The sequence below is a fragment of the Vigna umbellata genome, chromosome 11, assembly GCF_029865625.1.
Source record: "Vigna umbellata cultivar VRB3 chromosome 11, Vumbellata_1.0, whole genome shotgun sequence".
NCBI lineage: Eukaryota > Viridiplantae > Streptophyta > Magnoliopsida > Fabales > Fabaceae > Vigna > Vigna umbellata.
In genome coordinates this window covers 26,536,095-26,555,581 of record NC_142175.1, presented here as the reverse complement: position 1 = coordinate 26,555,581, position 19,487 = coordinate 26,536,095, and the positions used below count along the sequence as shown (strand labels likewise).

General features: G+C 29.5%; 1 protein-coding gene and 1 non-coding gene across 3 annotated transcripts; one reads left to right on the top strand and one right to left on the bottom strand.

The window, feature by feature from the left end:
* Positions 1 to 9,528: 9,528 nt before the first annotated feature.
* TRNAG-UCC (transfer RNA glycine (anticodon UCC)) lies at positions 9,529 to 9,600 on the top strand. The gene has a single exon. It is a non-coding gene; the product is annotated as a tRNA-Gly (tRNA).
* Positions 9,601 to 10,607: 1,007 nt separating this feature from the next.
* On the bottom strand, positions 10,608 to 15,348 carry ABIL1 (ABI-1-like 1). Of its 2 annotated transcripts, none has more exons than XM_088102671.1 (9): positions 15,055 to 15,348; positions 13,645 to 13,727; positions 12,784 to 12,934; positions 12,430 to 12,529; positions 12,226 to 12,318; positions 12,019 to 12,103; positions 11,866 to 11,918; positions 11,639 to 11,745; positions 10,608 to 11,101 (listed from the first exon to the last, which is right to left on the bottom strand). In XM_088102671.1, the coding sequence occupies exons 1-9, from the start codon at positions 15,151 to 15,153 to the stop codon at positions 10,943 to 10,945; spliced, it is 930 nt and encodes a 309-aa protein (XP_087958797.1). In that variant the 5' UTR covers positions 15,154 to 15,348; the 3' UTR covers positions 10,608 to 10,942. The 2 variants fall into 2 exon arrangements, with proteins under 2 accessions (XP_087958797.1, XP_087958798.1); XM_088102672.1 differs by lacking the exon at positions 15,055 to 15,348 and adding an exon at positions 14,038 to 14,225.
* Between the last annotated feature and the right edge of the window lie 4,139 nt (positions 15,349 to 19,487).

The following is a 19,487-nucleotide window of genomic DNA, read 5'->3' as shown; positions in this document are numbered from 1 at the left end:
CCCAGAACTAGTTATGTGAACCGTTATTTTAGCTTTTAGATTAATCAAAAGCATAAGTTTTTATTATTCTACTTTATTTTTAGTATGTATTATTGCTTTACTCTGCTATCTCATGATTTCCATGGTGTTCTTGTTGATGCTAATTCATTATTTAAGTTCATTTTTTCTCATCTTCCTTTGCCAGTGCCTTTGATATCACAATTATCTAATGTTTGAGGTTTTACTTATTTTTCTATTGAGTTTGAGTTGGATGATTTGATGAGAGGTTGGAGATTTATTGCATATTCCTAATTTCCTGTTTATATCATAAATGCATGGATAGGTGTGTGGAACAAACCTAGAAGCAAGGATAATTATGATTGTGTTTTAGGGAAATTATTATCTGAAGTGGTAATGGAAAATATTACTCCGCACACAAAATATTATTAAGGAGGTGGTGGAAATAGAAATGAGAGCATGTCAGATCCAATGCCAACAGTGTTTACTATTTGATTCTTAATAAAAAAAAATTGCTTGTTATAAATTTATTATTCAGATACCGGATACGAATTTAAAAAATATTTATACATATTTTAAAATCTTCGGACATTTGCATATTATAAAATTCCAAAAATACAGTAATGAACCATAAGATAGAATAATTACATTAATAATAATTTAGATTAGTCTTACACTAGAGTCGAGCGTACGCTCATGGCCGAACGGCCTTACAGAAAGAGTTACAAATTTAAGTCGTACATCGCTACCCAAACTATCCGACCGGTTTACAAAATAACCATACCGATCGTTCATACTTAAACAAAAGGGAAGTGAGCGAACGTCCACCTTACTATAACTAGACTATTGACCGAACGTCCTACTCTTCGGTCTTGACTTCGATTTCTTCCAAATTTTCTTCTTTCAGCGCCTTTTCCAGCAGCTCGACTCCTTCTGCTCACATCCACACGGATGATCATTGCAATGACAAGGACGGACGTACAAAACCAGACACGACAGGAAACGCAGGGTAAGCTTATGTAATTTAATTCATGCATAAACATACATTTCAAATAATTCAACACCAGATGAATTTCAACGTACGTATCACACAAGCCTATCACTAGACTGACTGTCCGGACTGTATGAAATCTGCGTAGCTATAGGCGTTCGTGCACCCGGGTGATGTAGTAACTGGAATACTCTCATCAGCTGCCACCCGAGGTTAGTCCGTTCCGTCCAAAGTACCCCTAAGGACTAGGACCTCCTGCCGTTCCCACACATGACCTACCCTCCTCTACGTGAGGACGAGTACTCACGGAACATCAGGATGAACCGCCAGCATTAGCATGCCCACAGTCATATTTTACTAATTCCAGTATTCATCCAAGAGTCGTTCCTCCCTGGAACGCTCGTTCAAATCCACATCATTTCATTCATATCACATTCTCTTCCTATTTCATTCATAATCATTCTCAATTTCATCTTTCATTATCACTTTTCTCAAATTCATCTTTCATTACCAATAAGTTAAATTTCATCTTTGTTCAAAAATTCTTACGGATACTCGATACCGAACGTTCAATCCTCACTCAGAACGAGGACGAACACTTGGAACGAGACAGAGAGGTCTCCAGTTCTAGAATAGAATAAGACCGAGAGGTTTACTATCGGATTACGAAAGAAACCAAGGTCAACTGCATATCGCAAGAATGACTAGAACGGACATTACTTACAAAGTGAGTCAATTAGATGAACTGGCCCTTGAGAGTTCTAACCGAACGCAGAAAGAACTAGGCCAAATACTAAAGCTCTAAGCCGGAACCAAATGGACGTATACACTTCAAGACTTTCAGAGTAGAATACTTAGAAGGATTCACCTGAAGAAACCGAACGCTTAAGAATATTTAGCTTATTTAAATTTACATTCAAGAATTCCGAATGCCAGTCAATGACCGAGCACGGTAGAGAAGAAAATTCTATTGAAGTTAGACGATCGCTATTTTTCATCAATATAGATTATATAAGAAACGAGTACGAGCGCTTGGTGTAAGACCAAGCACTACTCAGTACGAGCGCTTGGTGTAAGACCGAGCACTAATGAACTTATAATAAAAGGCTTAATAAATATAATAAGATACTATCGAAGCAGTGTTTACGAACAACAAAATATACCGTTACATATAGAAATTTAGTTTATCACAGGATACTCAGATACAACTGTGCTTGGCCGAACGCTCAAGCATAGTATTACCACACGAGGACGCTCGTCCTCAACTAGGATTCTCTCCAAATGAAAGAATCCCATTTCAACTATATTTACCAGAAGAATCGAACGGTCAAAGACCGTTCAGTTACGAACGTACACTTTCATATGAGAAATTTCATATTCAGAATTCATTTGTATTTATCTCCTTTCTAACATATAGTTTCATAACTTTATACGTTCATATCATGATCAACTTTCATACTTCATAAAATCCATATCATATAAGGTTCATATCTTTCATGCATTAAAACATAACTCAATCATATTTCATTTCCACTCATTAAACAAACGAACGTTCATGCAATCTAATCATATCAATCATCATTCATCAAAATCATTCAGTCAAATAACGAACGTTCATACAATACAACAACATACAAATTAAATTAAATAAGCTTCCCTTACCTCTGAGCGTGACCGAACGTTCCTAGACGCAGAAATACAATTGCACCACTACAGGTTCTTCTACCGTCAACGCTCGACAAATTCAACTACACCAAGTGACAACCTGACACTATCAGAACCACTCATTTTAAGAATGGTTATCAACATACGAACCCAGAACTGGGTTTGCATGTTTAGGAAAACGAACGACAGAGTGAAGAGAAAGACTTACCAGCCCAGCTTCACAAACCGAACGGTTTATCTGGAAGCTCTTGACGTCGGAAGTGCTTCTACGGTGCCGGAATAGTGATCGGAGGAGAGAAAGTGAGTGTTTTTCTCAGAGAGAAGATGAAGAGGAGGTAGAGAGAAGGAGGAGAAAAATGGGATTCTTCAGAAATTTGGAAAGAGGGTGCATGCAGAGAGTGGAGTGGATTTTCTGAAAATCCAAGTTTTGCTTCACACTTCAAAACGAACGTCCCATCTTTTGTTGACACCTGCTTTCCATTAACTGATCTTCGGATCCGCTTCGCCTGACACCTGGCGTTCGTCATCTGAGTGTCGAGCCCTCTTCTTGACACGTGAACCCCAATAAAACGATACGTGCGTGGCTTTTTACTGGTTCTGACACATATATTCATAAATATTTAAAAAATATATTTTATAAAATTTAAAATAAAATTTAAATAAAATATAAAAAAGTAAAATTTAAATTATGGCTAGTCAAATTTTATTTGGGTTCTAGTGATAATTAACATAGAAATTTTTATATTATTTAGAGATATGTTAGCACATAACTGATTTTATCGGATAAATTATAACTAACATAATAAGTTGTGATATAAAACTATTTTTGCAAGTATTTTTTTACTTTTTACTTATTCTTTTGATAAGAAAAATTTAATCGATCAACAATTGGAAAAATATAATTTCGATTGTTGGAAGTTTTACATCAACTAAAATAAGATTAATTTATAGTATATAAGTGCATACAAATCTCACCTTACAAACCAATTTTGAGAGGTTAAGTTAAAGTTTAAAGCTCACTTCTTAACATGGTATCAAAGTTAAATATTATCCTAGTGAGATTTATTGTTTGCTAAACATATTGCTCCATTCACTATCACCATTCATCAATATTTAGTTTCATATTCAAAATGTATATACCTTAGCATAAAAGGTGCGTTAGAATTCTACATTTACTATAAATAAAACTAATTTATAGTATATAAGTGGGTGCAAATCTCATTTTACAAATCGATTTTGTGAGATTGAGTTAAATTTACAATTTTCCTTTTAACATGATATCAGAACCATTATTAAAATTTATCTTAACAAGATTTGTTGTTTATTAAACATATCATTCTTTACATGTATTATGATAAAAGTTAGACGAAGGATTACTCAACCAAATTTTATTTTTCTTACACGACTTGTTAAGAAAAGATTAGATCTTAAAATCTTATGAAACGATATATGCACACGAGTATCTAATATAAATATTTCCGGTGGCATAATCATGGTAGGAAAATTATATTAATTTTTTTAAAGACCACACGTAAGCAATGAAAGTGATACAAATCAGAGTATAAAACAAAGGATGTGTTCTTATTCTCTTAAAATAAACAAAGTAAATACACTAACCAATATTTCTATAAGTATATATCTTCCAGACTTGCTTCCGCTGTCAATGCTTGTGTAGGTAATAACTTGCTTTATTACCATAACAGGGCGTTATCGTTATCAATCATCATCACAATTACTCTCTATCATCCATTATAATTAATATTGCCCTTGTCTTTGGCTCGCTAGAGAGAGTGACCCTTCACCGTAATTCATATACTTCACTTATTTATTTTATTTTATTTTTCTAATTCCACTCTTAGCTTTGGTCAAAATAATCTCTACAATTTCTAACTATATCAAAGAGTAAGAGTAGAAGTGAGTCTGAAAAGAAAAGTAATGAAAAACTATAAATAAATAGAGTTTCATTTATTTTTATACTATCGTGTTATAGTAATAAAATAATAAATATTGGTTAGAAATGATAAAATCACATCATTTTACGTAAACTTGTAGATATTTTGTTACACTATTAGATTGAAAAAATATGCAAAAATTGAAAATAACGATAATAAATGTGAAAACAAAATTAAATAATAAAACCATCAAAATAAACTATGTAGTTAAGTTTATATATATATATATGTGTGTGTGTGTAGAAGTAAGCCCAAAAATAAATGTAGTTATTAATATGGTCTGCCATGGATGTCGGTGTCGCAGGTCCTGTTATGTGTACATATGAAACTGTCACGTGGGATTGGTTCTTTTGGTCTTCTTCTATATATACATATTCTGGAAACAAATCCAAGTCCTGTGTACAATGTTTTACGACCAGAAAAAAATGAAGATGATTAAACAGTAAAATATATAGAGTAAAAATAACCGTGTTACTGAATTGCAGAAGAAAATTATAGAGAATGATAAGTATTTTTTTTTACAAAAACTAGTTTTAAACGTGTGTTTATGATGATTTTTTAAGAAAATATATATATTATATTAAAAATATTTAAATATATTTAATATTAAAAATATTTTTATATATATCATATTACAATATATTTAGAGGTTGAGAAAAAATAATAATATTATAATGTTTATTATTAAATTTTAAATAAAATCGACTTGAAAAATTATTTATAAATTAAAAAAATTAGTAAATATAAAAATATATTTAGTAAATTTTGTAAAAGTACAAAAAGATATGACGTATAAAAAAATTATAAATTAAACTCTTTAAAAATATACTGAATAGACTATGCTATTATAAATACAAATCAGTGTATAGATATATTGCTCTAATATGTATTGTTACATATGAGAGGATATGTTGATAGACTTCCGTAATGAATATTTTTAGATTCGTGTAACCAATGTATAGAATGTTTCATTTAATGATTTTTGTTATACTTATCTAATTGTATGGACAAACTCGATTAATGTTTACTGTTTAAATTGACTCGTTTGATAATTTTTATTATATTTGTTTAATCAATTAATGAAATGACTTGTCTACTTTTTGTTGTTAAACTCATCTCATTAATATATGAATGCACTCGTCTAATTGCTAGATTTATTTAATGGTTTTTTGTTATACTCATCTAGTGACAATATAAATAAATTATTGATATATTTTAAAGTAATTAATATCATAGTTTTTATCTTTTATTTTGAACTTACTAAAATTATAAGTTGTTATATTTTGAAGTTGAAAATAGTAAAAAATGAATTAGAAAATGTAAAACAAAAGTTATAATATTAAGAAATACTATCTTTTTATTACAAATATATTTTTTAAACTTGTGAAAGGATCTATTAAATAAAACAAAAATAATAATATTAAGTAGTATAGCTTTTTTATTGCAAATATATTTTTTCAACCTTTAAAATAAATTATTAAATATAATATTTTAATTTATTCTATTTTAAATATAATTATTTAAAATTGTATACGAAGTTTTATTGTGACATCCCAAATATATATTAAACACAATCATATAATATAGGTGTCCACATGTTATAATAAAGGAGAATAGTTAGGAGTGAACTTGAGATTAGGTACATGATTACTCATTCAGTATTGTCTAATTTAAAACTTTTAATTATAACGAAGTATTTCAAAATAACCTAAGAAGTATTTCAAAATAACATAAGATAACTAAGATGAATCCTAAGGAGTCTAAGGTGCAGCGTCGGCGTCCTCCAGTGCTTGTTCCAGGGGTACCTCCTCAACAGCACAGAACAAAGAAGTAAGGGTGAACTAGATAAACAAGCAACATACATATAGTATAATCCATCAATATCATCATTTTTAGTTACATATAAAAAACAATCAAAGAATATCCATTCAAACCATGCATTAAGTACTCAACACGACTCATCCGGATTTGTATAATTGTTGAACTATTGGTCGTCTTTGCACTTGCATAGTTCAGTTGGTCCTCCTCAACACTATGCAAGGTAAATCCTCACACCAGTCTATGTCTAAACTCTAAAACTATAGATGAGGACCTCCCTCTACTCTCACCACTCACACCGTTCTTCTCTATTTGAGCATGAACAGTGCTTAGAGTGTAGGGATAGACTTACCATTTCAAAGCTCCATACATTTATACAAGACAACAAAACATCTACAACCACTTCCAATCATCTCACCCTGAGATTTCCAAATCATATTCAATTACATCATTCTAATTCACAGTCATGTTCTTTCAAGTCACACAATCCAAATATATAAACATACATTACACTCTGTCAATCAAACAACATAACACTAAACTGAAAATCATCTCAAATAGACAATATTGTCATGTTATCTCGATCACACCACAAAACTCTACAATTTCTTGTAAAATAATACATCCCCACAAATAAAATTAATTTAATTAAGTACATAATATCATCATAAAATCTAAACCACCATTTAATTAACACTAAATAAATAAGTTTTCCAACATTAAAACTATTTACTTTATTTATTTTATACTTTTATAGTTTATTCAGTTTCTATATAGATTCCCCAAAACAAACTTCTTATTATATTATCCTAATTTGCCTTAACTTTCTATAATATAATATTTAATTATATTTCAAAAGATTTATATATAAAAACAGATATTACACTTCTCTAAAATCCTTATATTAAATATATTATACGTCATCTATTTAAAATATCACAACACCACTGTAACTCCATAACTAATATCATAAAATAATATTATAAGAATACCAATCAAATAACAATTATGATAACTTTATATAATATATTATTATATAGCATACAAAATCACAAAACTGAACTAAAACCGAAAGAATTCCTATAGCATACGTAACACTCCAACCTTTTCCATGTTCAATTTTATTTCTAATTTCATTTAATCACACATGGCCCCTCCCTTCTCTTTTAACAACTTACATTTTTCCTTCACTTCTACTTTGTGTAAACCTTAAAGGCTCACACCACTTTCACTCGTTAAGACCCTGGATGTTTGTACACCACCTATTTGGAAATCCACTAGCTCAGTTGAGAAAAAGTTTAGAGAGAATCTGGAGAAGTGGAGAAGTGGAGAAGGGTAAAGTACAAGGTTTTTAGATAAAGAAAATGATTTTAAAAAAATTGAGCAGAACTTGATAAAATTTTATAAAATAAAGAAAAAACTCTTCTCCTTAAATTAATCCATTTCTCTATTATATTAATATATTCTCTCTCTAGGTCCTACATTTATGTCCATATTATTAATGTTAGATTTTATCATATAAAATCAATTTATTTTTTAACTAAAAGGATAAATAATATTTAATAATAAAATATTTATATTATTATTTAATATAAAAATGATAAATATATTTTTTTATTGATAATTTTTTAAGACAACATTATTTTATCACGGTTGTTTTTATATTTTATTATTAATAAAAATATATTATTTTAAATAACATTAATTTAAGAAATAAAACTATAATATATTTATCTAAATTAATTTTATTATATGACTAAGTAATTAGAATTCATAAAAAGAAAAAAAATATGTAAAAGAAATAATACTTTAAATATAGGTAATTCTTTAACATAATAAATATATCGAAAATATGTTAGAAAAAATTAATAATGTTTTAAACATGTGTAATACTCTATAATATGAAATATATTTTCATTATGAATCTTTGAATCTATGTATCATATTTATGAGAATAAAAAATAAATTTAAATTCATTAAACTTAATGTCATTCTTCATTAATTAGTTATTTTTGTGAATTATTTGATAATTGATTCACATACATTTATCTTCATCTTTATTATTAGTGATATCACCATAATTCAAATACAAAAAAAGATTTAGCAACTTTAATATATACAATTTTGATAATTATGTCTCTTATTTCTTTTTTATTATTCAAATTAGACTATATCAAAATAATATTTATTGTTTCCAAGACTAACTTGGATAATAATTCTGAAGTCGTTTGAAATATTATTTAGTTTTGAATTTGACTGATCAATTTAATGTAGTCACAAATTGGTTACAAAATACCCATCTAGATTGTTCAAAAGAATAAGAAACATTAACATTTATAAAACATATAAACATGTTTTTGATATACATACAAATGAATTTAATAAATTAAATATGCATTACATTATTTATTTTTTATTAAAAAACACTAAATAAGTCCAGTCACCCTTACGAAGATAAGAGTATATTATGTTAGTTTAAAAATGTTAAGAGATAGGCATTGGATTTATTGGATAGAATAATCTAAATCATACGTAAGTTTAGGGGAAGAAACTATTTTTGTTAATTTTAAATTAAAATTTAACTTCTTTTAGAACAATAATCATATTTTATATATAATTATGACTAAATTAAAATTTTAATATTCATTTAATTCGTAATTTTCAATCTTGATTATTTTATTTTACAGGATTTAATTCTCATATTTGAGAAAATATGTATTCTGATATATTTTTTTTTTATTTTGTTCACATGTTTTATCTAGTTTTTTTTTTTCAATTGATTTGTATATCCGTTAATCCCATTTAAGGTACCACAAAACTGTTTAATTAATTAATCATAAAAAAAACATTTGAAAATTTGATTATAATAAAAAAATGCTAATTTTTTAAATGGAAAGAGTAAAATTAAAAAAAAAATTACGGATAAAAATTAAAGAACAAGTAAAATTGTAATTTACCAATTACTATATTTTATCTTTTTCTAACACATAAAATATACAGAGATCAACACGTCATTTGACCAAATCACACCAATTAGCATCTTCCTTCTTGACCTCCCTAAATAGTAAGTAAAATATTTAAACATTTACAAAACTTCCATCACCAGCGTTTGTAGTCCAACGGTTAGGATAATTGCCTTCCAAGCAATAGACCCGGGTTCGACTCCCGGCAAACGCATTTTTTTTTAATTATTTAGTTTTGATTAGATGAAATGTTGATTTTTTCGTGTTAACCCCTACCCTAAGGAGCCAGCTGTTGAATGCTCAATCATGGAAACAAGCCAGCTAAAAAGGGTTCATTCTCTAACTTCAAAGTTTTCCATTAAATTCCAAACTCCTCCTAACCATAAAAATGTTTCATTTTATCCTTATGACAAGTCACAATTTGAACTCTTTATTGCTCTTTTATTCAACGCTTACGACGAAATATTAAACATCTGTCAATTTTTTCTTAATTGTTAATGCATTATATAGTTAATTTTCGTATATACAGCTTTTTAACCTTTTCAATTTTAATTGAAGTCGTCATATATAAAAATTTATCAGATTAGTAACAATTTCAAGAAAATTAGTCTATGTCCAATCGCATGAAGAAAATATAACAAAATGGAAAAATAAAATAAAATGAAAACTTTACAATATTTGAATTTTTTAAAAATTAACTAAATCATTTTATATAAACAATTTAGTCAAATGAAACTGTTTTTAGATTCGATTCAATCTAATCATTGCTTATGTAATACTTATATAAAGCTTAATGTTTTCAAAGAACCAAATTCACCTCTTAGTAAATATTTCAACTGAATCAGTTCTATCCTATGAAATGATTTACATCAATAATATTCTAAAATATTTTGGTTGAACCAGTTTTATGAAATTATTTAAGTCAATTTTGTCTTAAAGAAAACATTCTCATAGTTAAATTCGTCAACCAAGACGTCAATAATTTGAGCAATTTTAAACTAAATCCCCTTGAACAACATTTCAACTTTAAATCTTATAAATGAAAAATAAAATATAGTCAATTGGAAAAATTTTACAAAAAGTAGTCACATAGGTTACCTGACAAAAGTTAATACTCACAATCGGTATATACTATAACACACACACACACACACTTTATATATATATATATATATATATATATATATGAAGGTATTATAAAAAAGGAAAAAAGATTCGGTATGATTTAAGAACAGTTTGATTAAAAAAAATTCCACATTAGTATAGTCTGCCTTACTAGTAAAGAGTATAATACATCGGAATAAGACCCCATCTTTAAAATTTTGGTGATACATCAAAACTTGAAGAACAAAAAATGTATTTTTTTTTTTTTTTTGCATAGCATGCCACAAATATACATTTTAGAGATGCCTGAACACTATAGATGACAATTGAGAAGAGTAAGAGCGAGCGAGTAGAAGACCAAGATCCTGGCCTTTATCATTGAAAGGGAAGCTGCTACTGACAGGATCATTATTCAAAGGTTTGAATGAGAGACTAATTAATTCTGAGTGTACTCATAAGAAAGAACTGGCCTTCAACTTTGGTGTTTTCTGCTTAGCAAAGAAAGCTGATAGCACACTCTTGCTTCTAGTAGGGACTTGGACAACCTCGCGCCGATTTGGGTTGTCAAATGACCTGAATGCTGTCAACGGTTTCGAACCCTCCAATGCATCCTGCAGAATGACAATTTTATAGAAAATTTACAAACCCGCCAAGACTGAATATTAGTTAATGCTAATCTAGAAAACTAAACAAAAACTGATCCAAATCCTTAACATTGACTTCGTAAAACTTCATTCTGTCGAATAAATCTCCAATAGAAGTTTAGTTTAGTTATTAGATGTAACCTATGTTTTCTGATCACATCCTTTAAGGTGGCTTTCCAACACACAGATATTGAACATTAATTCTTTGTCCTATCCCAGAAATGTAAACTTATACTGCACATATATTCATATAGCTACCGAAATGAGTCGCTGTACAAGTCGAGATTACTGAAAAATTCCCCAGCATATTATTTGGTGACATTCATAACAATTTAACACCTTTCATTTTAACTCATGTGCCAGACGAACAATTTCATTTAAAGATTAACAAACAGGCTTTATAACACTTGCAACTATTTGAAAAAACACACGTATATGAAGCACAAGTTGACAATCAAGTATGGCTTCACCGGGCATTTGCAATTTTGATGAATATAAAATTACCTTGCGCGTACCACCTAAAGTATGAATAGGTGTACTAGATGGAGGAACTCCATTTGGAAAGTGAGTTTGTGCTGGTGAGGATTTCATCCAGGTGTTCTCTTCATTATCTACAGGCACATAACAGTGAAGTATAAGTATCTATGACTTCTACATTAAGAAACCACCATTTTTTAATCGAACTGAATTTAATTATTACATAATAAAAGGGATACAATTATATCACAAACCTAAAAGATGGAAGACTCCAGAAGCCTTGGCAGAAAATTTTGGGTTCTCGATGCTACAAAAGTAGGTTCGATATGATAATGGCATCTACGGAGTGTAGAAAACACAAAAAGCAGCAGTTTGGTAGTCTCATACTATTAAATTCCAAAACTTACTTTGGGGAGGCATGAGAAGACCCTTTTAAGGTAGACTTTGTCTCTGATGCTAAATGCCATGAAAGAGTTTTCGCTGCAGGGGTACCTAGATTTAGAACTATAAATGTTAGGATTAATGATATAAATTTCACTTCCAGAAAAAATACAGAACATGTATAAAATAACGGCAAAAATTCTAGATGGGACAACACTTTCACCATAACACACCTGAAGATTGTAAACGGGTTCTGGTTTGAAATAGATTCTGTCTTGCATCAATCTGGATGTGTGGACTGAAATGCACCTTTTTATTGATAGAATCTAGCTTGCAAGGTTAAACGAACATATAGAACCATTAGTAAAAGCTAAAGCTACTGTTCTTTAGTTCCAACAATTACACTTCCAGATGATCATTAAAGCAGTGAGGCATACTTGGCAAAATGTAGTGCTTATGATGTCTAGGAATGAAAGCCAACAGTTGTTGCTGCCGTAGACCTTCTTTATCAGTGTAGATTTGGCAGGTAAGAAGTTTCTGCTAGTAAGCAAACATGTTATTTCAATTCCAATTGATTTGTCTGTCATAACATAGGGTATTGCTCAATTTACTTTTTTAAATGCTTTCAAGTACTCATAAAGGGAAGCATTAAAGAACTTCTCTGTTTTCTTTGAAATATATGTTTTTTTTTTCTAACTAAAAACTGAAATACTTTGTTTCCTCAACGAATGTTCCAGGGGCACTTGTTTCCTTTTCTCTAAAGCACAGTATCTCAAAAAAATTGTAATTACCTGATTTATGGTAGCGACCTTCAAATCCATGGTTGAGACATCTAATGTTTGCTGCTCAAGAAGGTCAGTTAACTTGTATGCAACCGTTCCTAGATGATCAACAGCATTCACAAGGGCTCTTACAGCATAATCTTTCAGGTTGTCAAGAACCCTAATGCGTAAATATTAATAACGTAAGGAAAATTTTCCATGCAGCCCAAAAATAATAACATGGGCAAAGGAAAGGAAATGGTGACAGTGACATTCATTTGTATCAGAGAGAAAATATGGATGGAGCTTAATATTAAAAGAACTCTCCCCATTGAAACTCCTAGAAACAGTTAAATGAACAACTCAGAAAATTATTTTAAGGACATAAAATCAAGAATCCTTTTCCAGGATAATTATAACATTCATTCTTCCCAATTTCATGGTTGAAACATGACCATGCGTTATAATGAAGTTTCTGCATGCACATCCGCAAACATATAATGGGAATACTTTTCAAACGGTCAGGTTTAGAGACCCAATAAAACGATTAAAAAATTAGTTAATGTTCTTTATTTTCCACTTTCCAGACCATCCAAAGTTTGTAATTACAAATCATCATATTGAAATGAAAAGAAACAAGTCCAAATTCATTCATTCTCTTTATCCAACAAAATACATGTAACATTTGATGGGATACATATGTGCTAGACAAAAATTAAAACACCCAAGCAGGATATAAAGAAATGAATTCATAACATCTGTATTTCTCGAACGAATCAATTAGAAGAAAAGTCCATCACCACACACAGAAAACCGGCTAAAGAGAAATGTGGTAAGGAGGCCAACACGAACAATTGAATAAAACAACTCATTCACAAAAAGAATCCTTACATTTGTTTCTGTTCACTATGGAGATAAGATTTTTCACAGTATTCTGCAGCAGAATACAGTTGAGGCCTTAGGTTCTTAAGTTCCTGAAATGATCACAATATGAAGATTATATCAGTATTTATGCATGTTAAAACAATAACCACAACAACTAAAGAGAAACTAATCAAGCATTCCACTAGAAGATATGTTAATCTAAAAAAGTGTTAAGTATTCGCTAGACCTTAACTTAATTAACCGCATAAAGTGGTACCATTCAGATTTACAACTAACCACCTTTAGACTTGATCCATTGGCTTTATTCAAGCCATCTCTTTTATTCAACATTTAAAGTAAAACGCGTAAGAATATCATAGCTTCTGTAAAACTGTAATGGGAAGAAACTAAATCTCTTACATTTTTAATTGCTACAGTCAAATCCTTCCATCAGCTTTCCCTCTTCCTGGAACTCAATTTCTCGTTTTCTTTCTTCACCATGAACTAAACTGATTAAATTATTTTAAACTCTCTTCCACTCAGCTCACCAATCAAAACATCCTGCTTTATTCAAATATAGAAACTCCATGTAAACTTACCTTCACATCCTACAAAATCATTATTTTTTTTATCAAAGTCTACCTCTGAAAATTTTCAAATTATATATATCGTGCAATGGAGATGCTCTAAGGAAATCAGAGGCTAGTTACGACGATTTTAAGATTTTATCTGATTTTAAGATTGTTTTCTAAAAACCGAGAAATACATTATTTTTTTTATTTTAATAAAATAGTGGAGTTTCCTGTTTTACTCCTTACTCTTCCCATCTTGCAATAAATTCTTGAGTAAATTAATTAAAAATTAAGAAACAGAAGGGTATAATTGGTAAAAGAGTAATTAATTGAAGGACTGTAAATAAAAACAAAATTTATCCAAAAACCGGACAATTTAAAAAATCAGACGGGGTATAGCATTGCTCTGTTTTTAATGGAATAATAAGTCCTTCCTTAACAGTGTTTTATCTATCTGGCCAGCCAAATTAAAACCATCTAGCTCCGCCATTGGCCCCAGTAGCTTTACTTTTAACTAAAAAGCTAAAAAAAATTTCAAGCCGACATAATAGCTTTTCTCTGCAACAGCATCTAAATTTTTTTATTAATAGTTCCATCCCCTGGTTGTCACACAACACAAAAGAATCCTTATTCTTATGTCATTGTCAAGCATCACTGACTCGATAAGGCTAACTCCCAATAAGTTTTGATAACTACTGAATTAGCAATTGATACTCACGGCGACCGATTTTTCCTGCGTTAACTAAACCAGAATCGCAAAAACAAACCTAATTGAGAAGGAAACCGGAAGCCGGAAACAAAGTCAACCAAACATACCTAGATCTGAAATTTAAACAAGCAAGAGAAAAGATAAGAGAGAGGAAACCTGCAAGGCATTGACGAAGCTCTTGCTGCGCTCCATGGAGGCCTCGTCGTAGGTCATGGCGGAGTTGAGCGGTGCGGCGGTTGGGCGCTCAAACTCCATTGCTGCAACGGAACCGAACAAACGCACGCTGAGAAGAAACGGGACGAACGAAATTGCGAACAGGAAAATGAGAAACTAAGAATGCAGCAGAAACGCCATTGGTGAACGGTGCTCTGATTAGTGTACAATGAATTGGGAACCGAAGAGAGAGAAAGGAAAACTAGAAGAAAGAGAGAGAGGAAAAGGAGTTGTTGAGGTGGTGTGTGATGTGAGTGGGAGCTTTTTGGAGTTAAGCGAAACGATATTTAATGCAGTGCCACGTGGCAGGGTTGTTGGTTGACGCCAACTTCCACTTCACTCCATTAATCTTTCAACGTGAAAAGACATCATTACCCTTGCTTCCTCGGATGACCTTTTAGACCCGCTAGCCTCATGGGTCTTGAAGTAAATGACCGTCTAATGAATTATCTTTTTTTTTCTTATACTTTTTATTAATTTTAATTTAAAATATTTTTAAAACTTAAACAAATTTTATATTTAAACGAACGAGTAATTTCATTAAGTAAATAATACAATTTTTTGTGATTTCAATGAACATGGTGGTTGTTGCAACTTGCTAGTTGCATCCACCACCTAACAACAGTACCTAACAAATTATCGAGGTTTTGGCTCCATTTTGGTCTGAAATTGAAATTGAAATTGCAGTTAAAAATGTTGTTTTGTTTTAAATGAACCGATTCAGGGAAATAAAATAGATTGGTAATAGGTACATTTTTTTTCTTTTATCGACATTTATTAAACGTTATAAAATGAAATTTACAACTTGTTATGTTTTTATTAAGTTGTAGCTAATAAACAAAAATCATTGTTATGATTTTAAAATAGAGTTCTACCACAATAATAAACATAATATTTTGTAGAAAAGGCACCCAAAAAGAAAGAAGTGTGTTGGTAGGAAGAGATAAGATAGGAAGTGTGTTGAGGAATAATGTAAAGGGAAAACAAAATAAATTAAAAAGCTTTCTCACTTTTATCTTCAAAAGGCAAAGAGAAGACACCATAAGTCCCATGTGTGAACTTCTCTTTATCCTAATTCTAGTACTTCAAATGGTATCGGTTTGTCATTGCCATTGACAAACAATTCATGTATAACTGGAAATTAATTCGAGTAATTTCCATTTTCTGGTTACTGAGTTAATATTCACGTAATTTGTAAATATTTAATAATAGAACACAATTTGTGTGTGTGTAAGCTGTATAGAAGGTAGAAAAAATAAGACAAGGATTTCTTACCAACTAAATTTAGGTCATCTTTCTTTTTCATTTGTTAGGGACGCATAGTTACCTAATTCATCATCACAACGCAACCAAATCCAAAAACCCAATATAGTGCACGGAAACAAAACCACGTTTTAAAGTTTGAAGCTCTTCGTGTAAGAATGTTTGTTGAGATACTAAAAAAAAAAGCTTCCAACAGAAAAATAATGATGAGTGTCCTAAAAAAAATAATGGTAGGATGACGTTTTTACATTTATAAAAATAATAATAAAATAATGGTAAGATAACATTTTTATATTTATTTAACACACATTAAAATGATAGTAAAAAATAAATTTTATATATTTTTTAAAAAAAGTAAAAAATAAAAAAGAATAATACCGAATAAATATAAAAAAATTATGTGAGTTAAAATATTATTATTTTAATAATAATATCACATTTTAATAATTCATTTTGCTTTTTTTTCAGTCATACTCTTTTATTTTCTTATTTAACAAGAAATCGTACATGCATGATGGTACTTTAAATTAAGTCGTATTGGTTTTACAAATTTTTAGGTCAAGTTTCAAAGGTAATTTTGATTTTATTCTTTTTAATTAAAATTAAAATAGTGTAAAATTACATAATTTCATAATCTTATTTAAATTGAAGTCGTGTAAAAATAATGTTTAAATGGGGTTATAGTAAATTTGTGCTAATATAAGATGGTTCTTTAATTTGTTCAATTAAAATGACAGGTTCGAACCCGAAGACAAATTTAGAGTTAAATTGAAATAACTTATTCGTGTAAATTAAAATTAAATTCTTGAAGTTCTATATTTATTTAAAATAATGATACAAGAAATTCACAACTCTGTATAGTCCCGAATATCATATGCTCCATAACATCAATCTTTTTTACACATACTTTTTTCTCATTACGCGTACGTTTCAATATAAAATCAAATCACTGAGTTGGATACATATTTTAATTATATAAAAACTAATAGTTTTAAAGTAATTTTATTCAACGTTAGAAAAAGGTATACTTACTATAATCACCTAATGTTGTTACAATTATGATTGAAAGGTAAGAATAATTCAGATTTATCAGTCATTCGTAGGAGATAAATGTTTTCTTCCAAAATTCCTCGGAAGCCAAGGATTAATTACTATTCACCTACAACAAAATTGCCCGATTATTATTGATGAAAATCTTTAAATTATTGATGTAAAGTACACAAAAATTTAATTACAATCGTGTAAAAAATTAGAAAAAATAATACATATAAAAGTAATGACGTTTAATCCAAAATTAACTCATGGGTTGTCTTTCTTTTTAATATATATAACGGGTTAATGTTTTTGCGTGTGTTTTTTATTGTAATAAATATATTATATTAAAATATATTTAAATATATATTATATTAAAATATATTTAAAAGTTGAAAAAACAATAATAATATTTTTAAGTTTATAATTAAATTTTAACGGAAAAAAATTATTCATAATTATAGAAAGTATATATATATATATATATATATATATATATATATATATATATATATATATAAATGTAATTTTTATGAAAAATACAAAGAATATAATATTGAAAAAAATACAGAGTTAACTCTTTAAAAATACAAAAAATAGATTATGCAAAAATATGTTTAGTAGTACAAATAAAAATCAAGAATATATTAGTCTAATGTATATTGCTAGACTCCTATATGCATCTATATATTTATCTAATATTTAATGCTAAGTTTGTCTAATCAGTATACAGATACACTCATCTAAGGTGTATTATTATAATCATCTAATGTATATTAATATACTCGTCTAATGTGTATTATTTTATTAGTAACATCCCATAATCACACACTTGATAATTCATAATTTATATATTGTAACATTACATCTAAGGTAACATCTCGTAATCTCGCAAATTAAAATTTATAGTTGATATTTATCTATACATGTTTTAAACTTGGATTTCAACTCCAAAATCATAATATAACATGAATTCTTCTACTTTATTCTTCTATCTCTATGTTCATTGGCACTGGATCAGACGACATTCCTTCATCTGCTCCCGTATAACGAATTATATGATCATTGCACATACCCAAACACAAACACAAACAAGTACGGTGAGCTAACATGCAACCAATCGTTCATAAAACATGCATAACAAATATCATATAATTATATCAGACCCCTTCATACCATCATACAACAATCGCATCTTAGATACTCATCCCACAATACTACAATAGACACTTATCCCGATAATATGTTGATGAGCGGTCAGGTTATGCACTTGTGATGACTTCTACTCCTTCTTACAAATACACTTCCAAAATACTTCATACCATTCACAAGGTTAGTCCTCGACACTATGTTCAAAACTGACACATAGACCAGGACCTCCTGCTCCTTTCACCACATAATTCATCCTTCTCTACTTGAAACTGGATGATTATTAGAGTATCAAGATAACCTCCAACTACGGGACCCTCATCATCAACATATCCACAAATACCATATCATTACTGAATCTCTCCACGAGACTCGTACCATGCTCATATTCCTCATTATACCATTACAAAATCTCCCCATAATACTCATATCATGTTCGGATGCATAAATTGAAATCCAATCTAATAAAATACAATCATCACAGAAATCATATAAAATGAATGTATAAATAAATTAACAATAATAAAATATCACTATAAATGGTCACCGGAGAAGAATCAAATGTTTGACGAATCAAACTCACCATAAACGCCTATACATATGACTAGTCACAACTTATTGGATTGGACCAGGGATGTACCAACTCCGGTTTTTAAGATTCCTCTATCCTACCATCACAATTATAATTCATAATTCCATATTTACCACAATAACATGAATTCATCAGACATTTTCATTCTAACGAGATATATTGCACAATAGTTTAACAGTACATAATTTGTTCAACAAGATTTAAGTTAAAAACTTGTCGAGTAGACTTCTAGGAAAGAGATGTGTGTCACAATGGACAACTTAAGTACCAAATATTTCCTTAGCCAAAGTGTTCCTCAACTAGTTTTAACAAATTTCTTATTTACAGATTCAAAATAACA

What these genes read in the sequence shown, in the direction of transcription:
- ABIL1 (XM_088102671.1), bottom strand. Translation starts at nt 15,153, where the DNA reads ATGGAGTTTGAGCGCCCAACCGCCGCACCGCTCAACTCCGCCATGACC. An exon ending in AGGTCGCTACCATAAATCAG is followed by an intron (nt 12,530 to 12,783) that starts GTAATTACAATT and finishes GCTTACTAGCAG; the next exon opens with AAACTTCTTACCTGCCAAAT. An exon ending in TAAGCACTACATTTTGCCAA is followed by an intron (nt 12,319 to 12,429) that starts GTATGCCTCACT and finishes CTTGCAAGCTAG; the next exon opens with ATTCTATCAATAAAAAGGTG.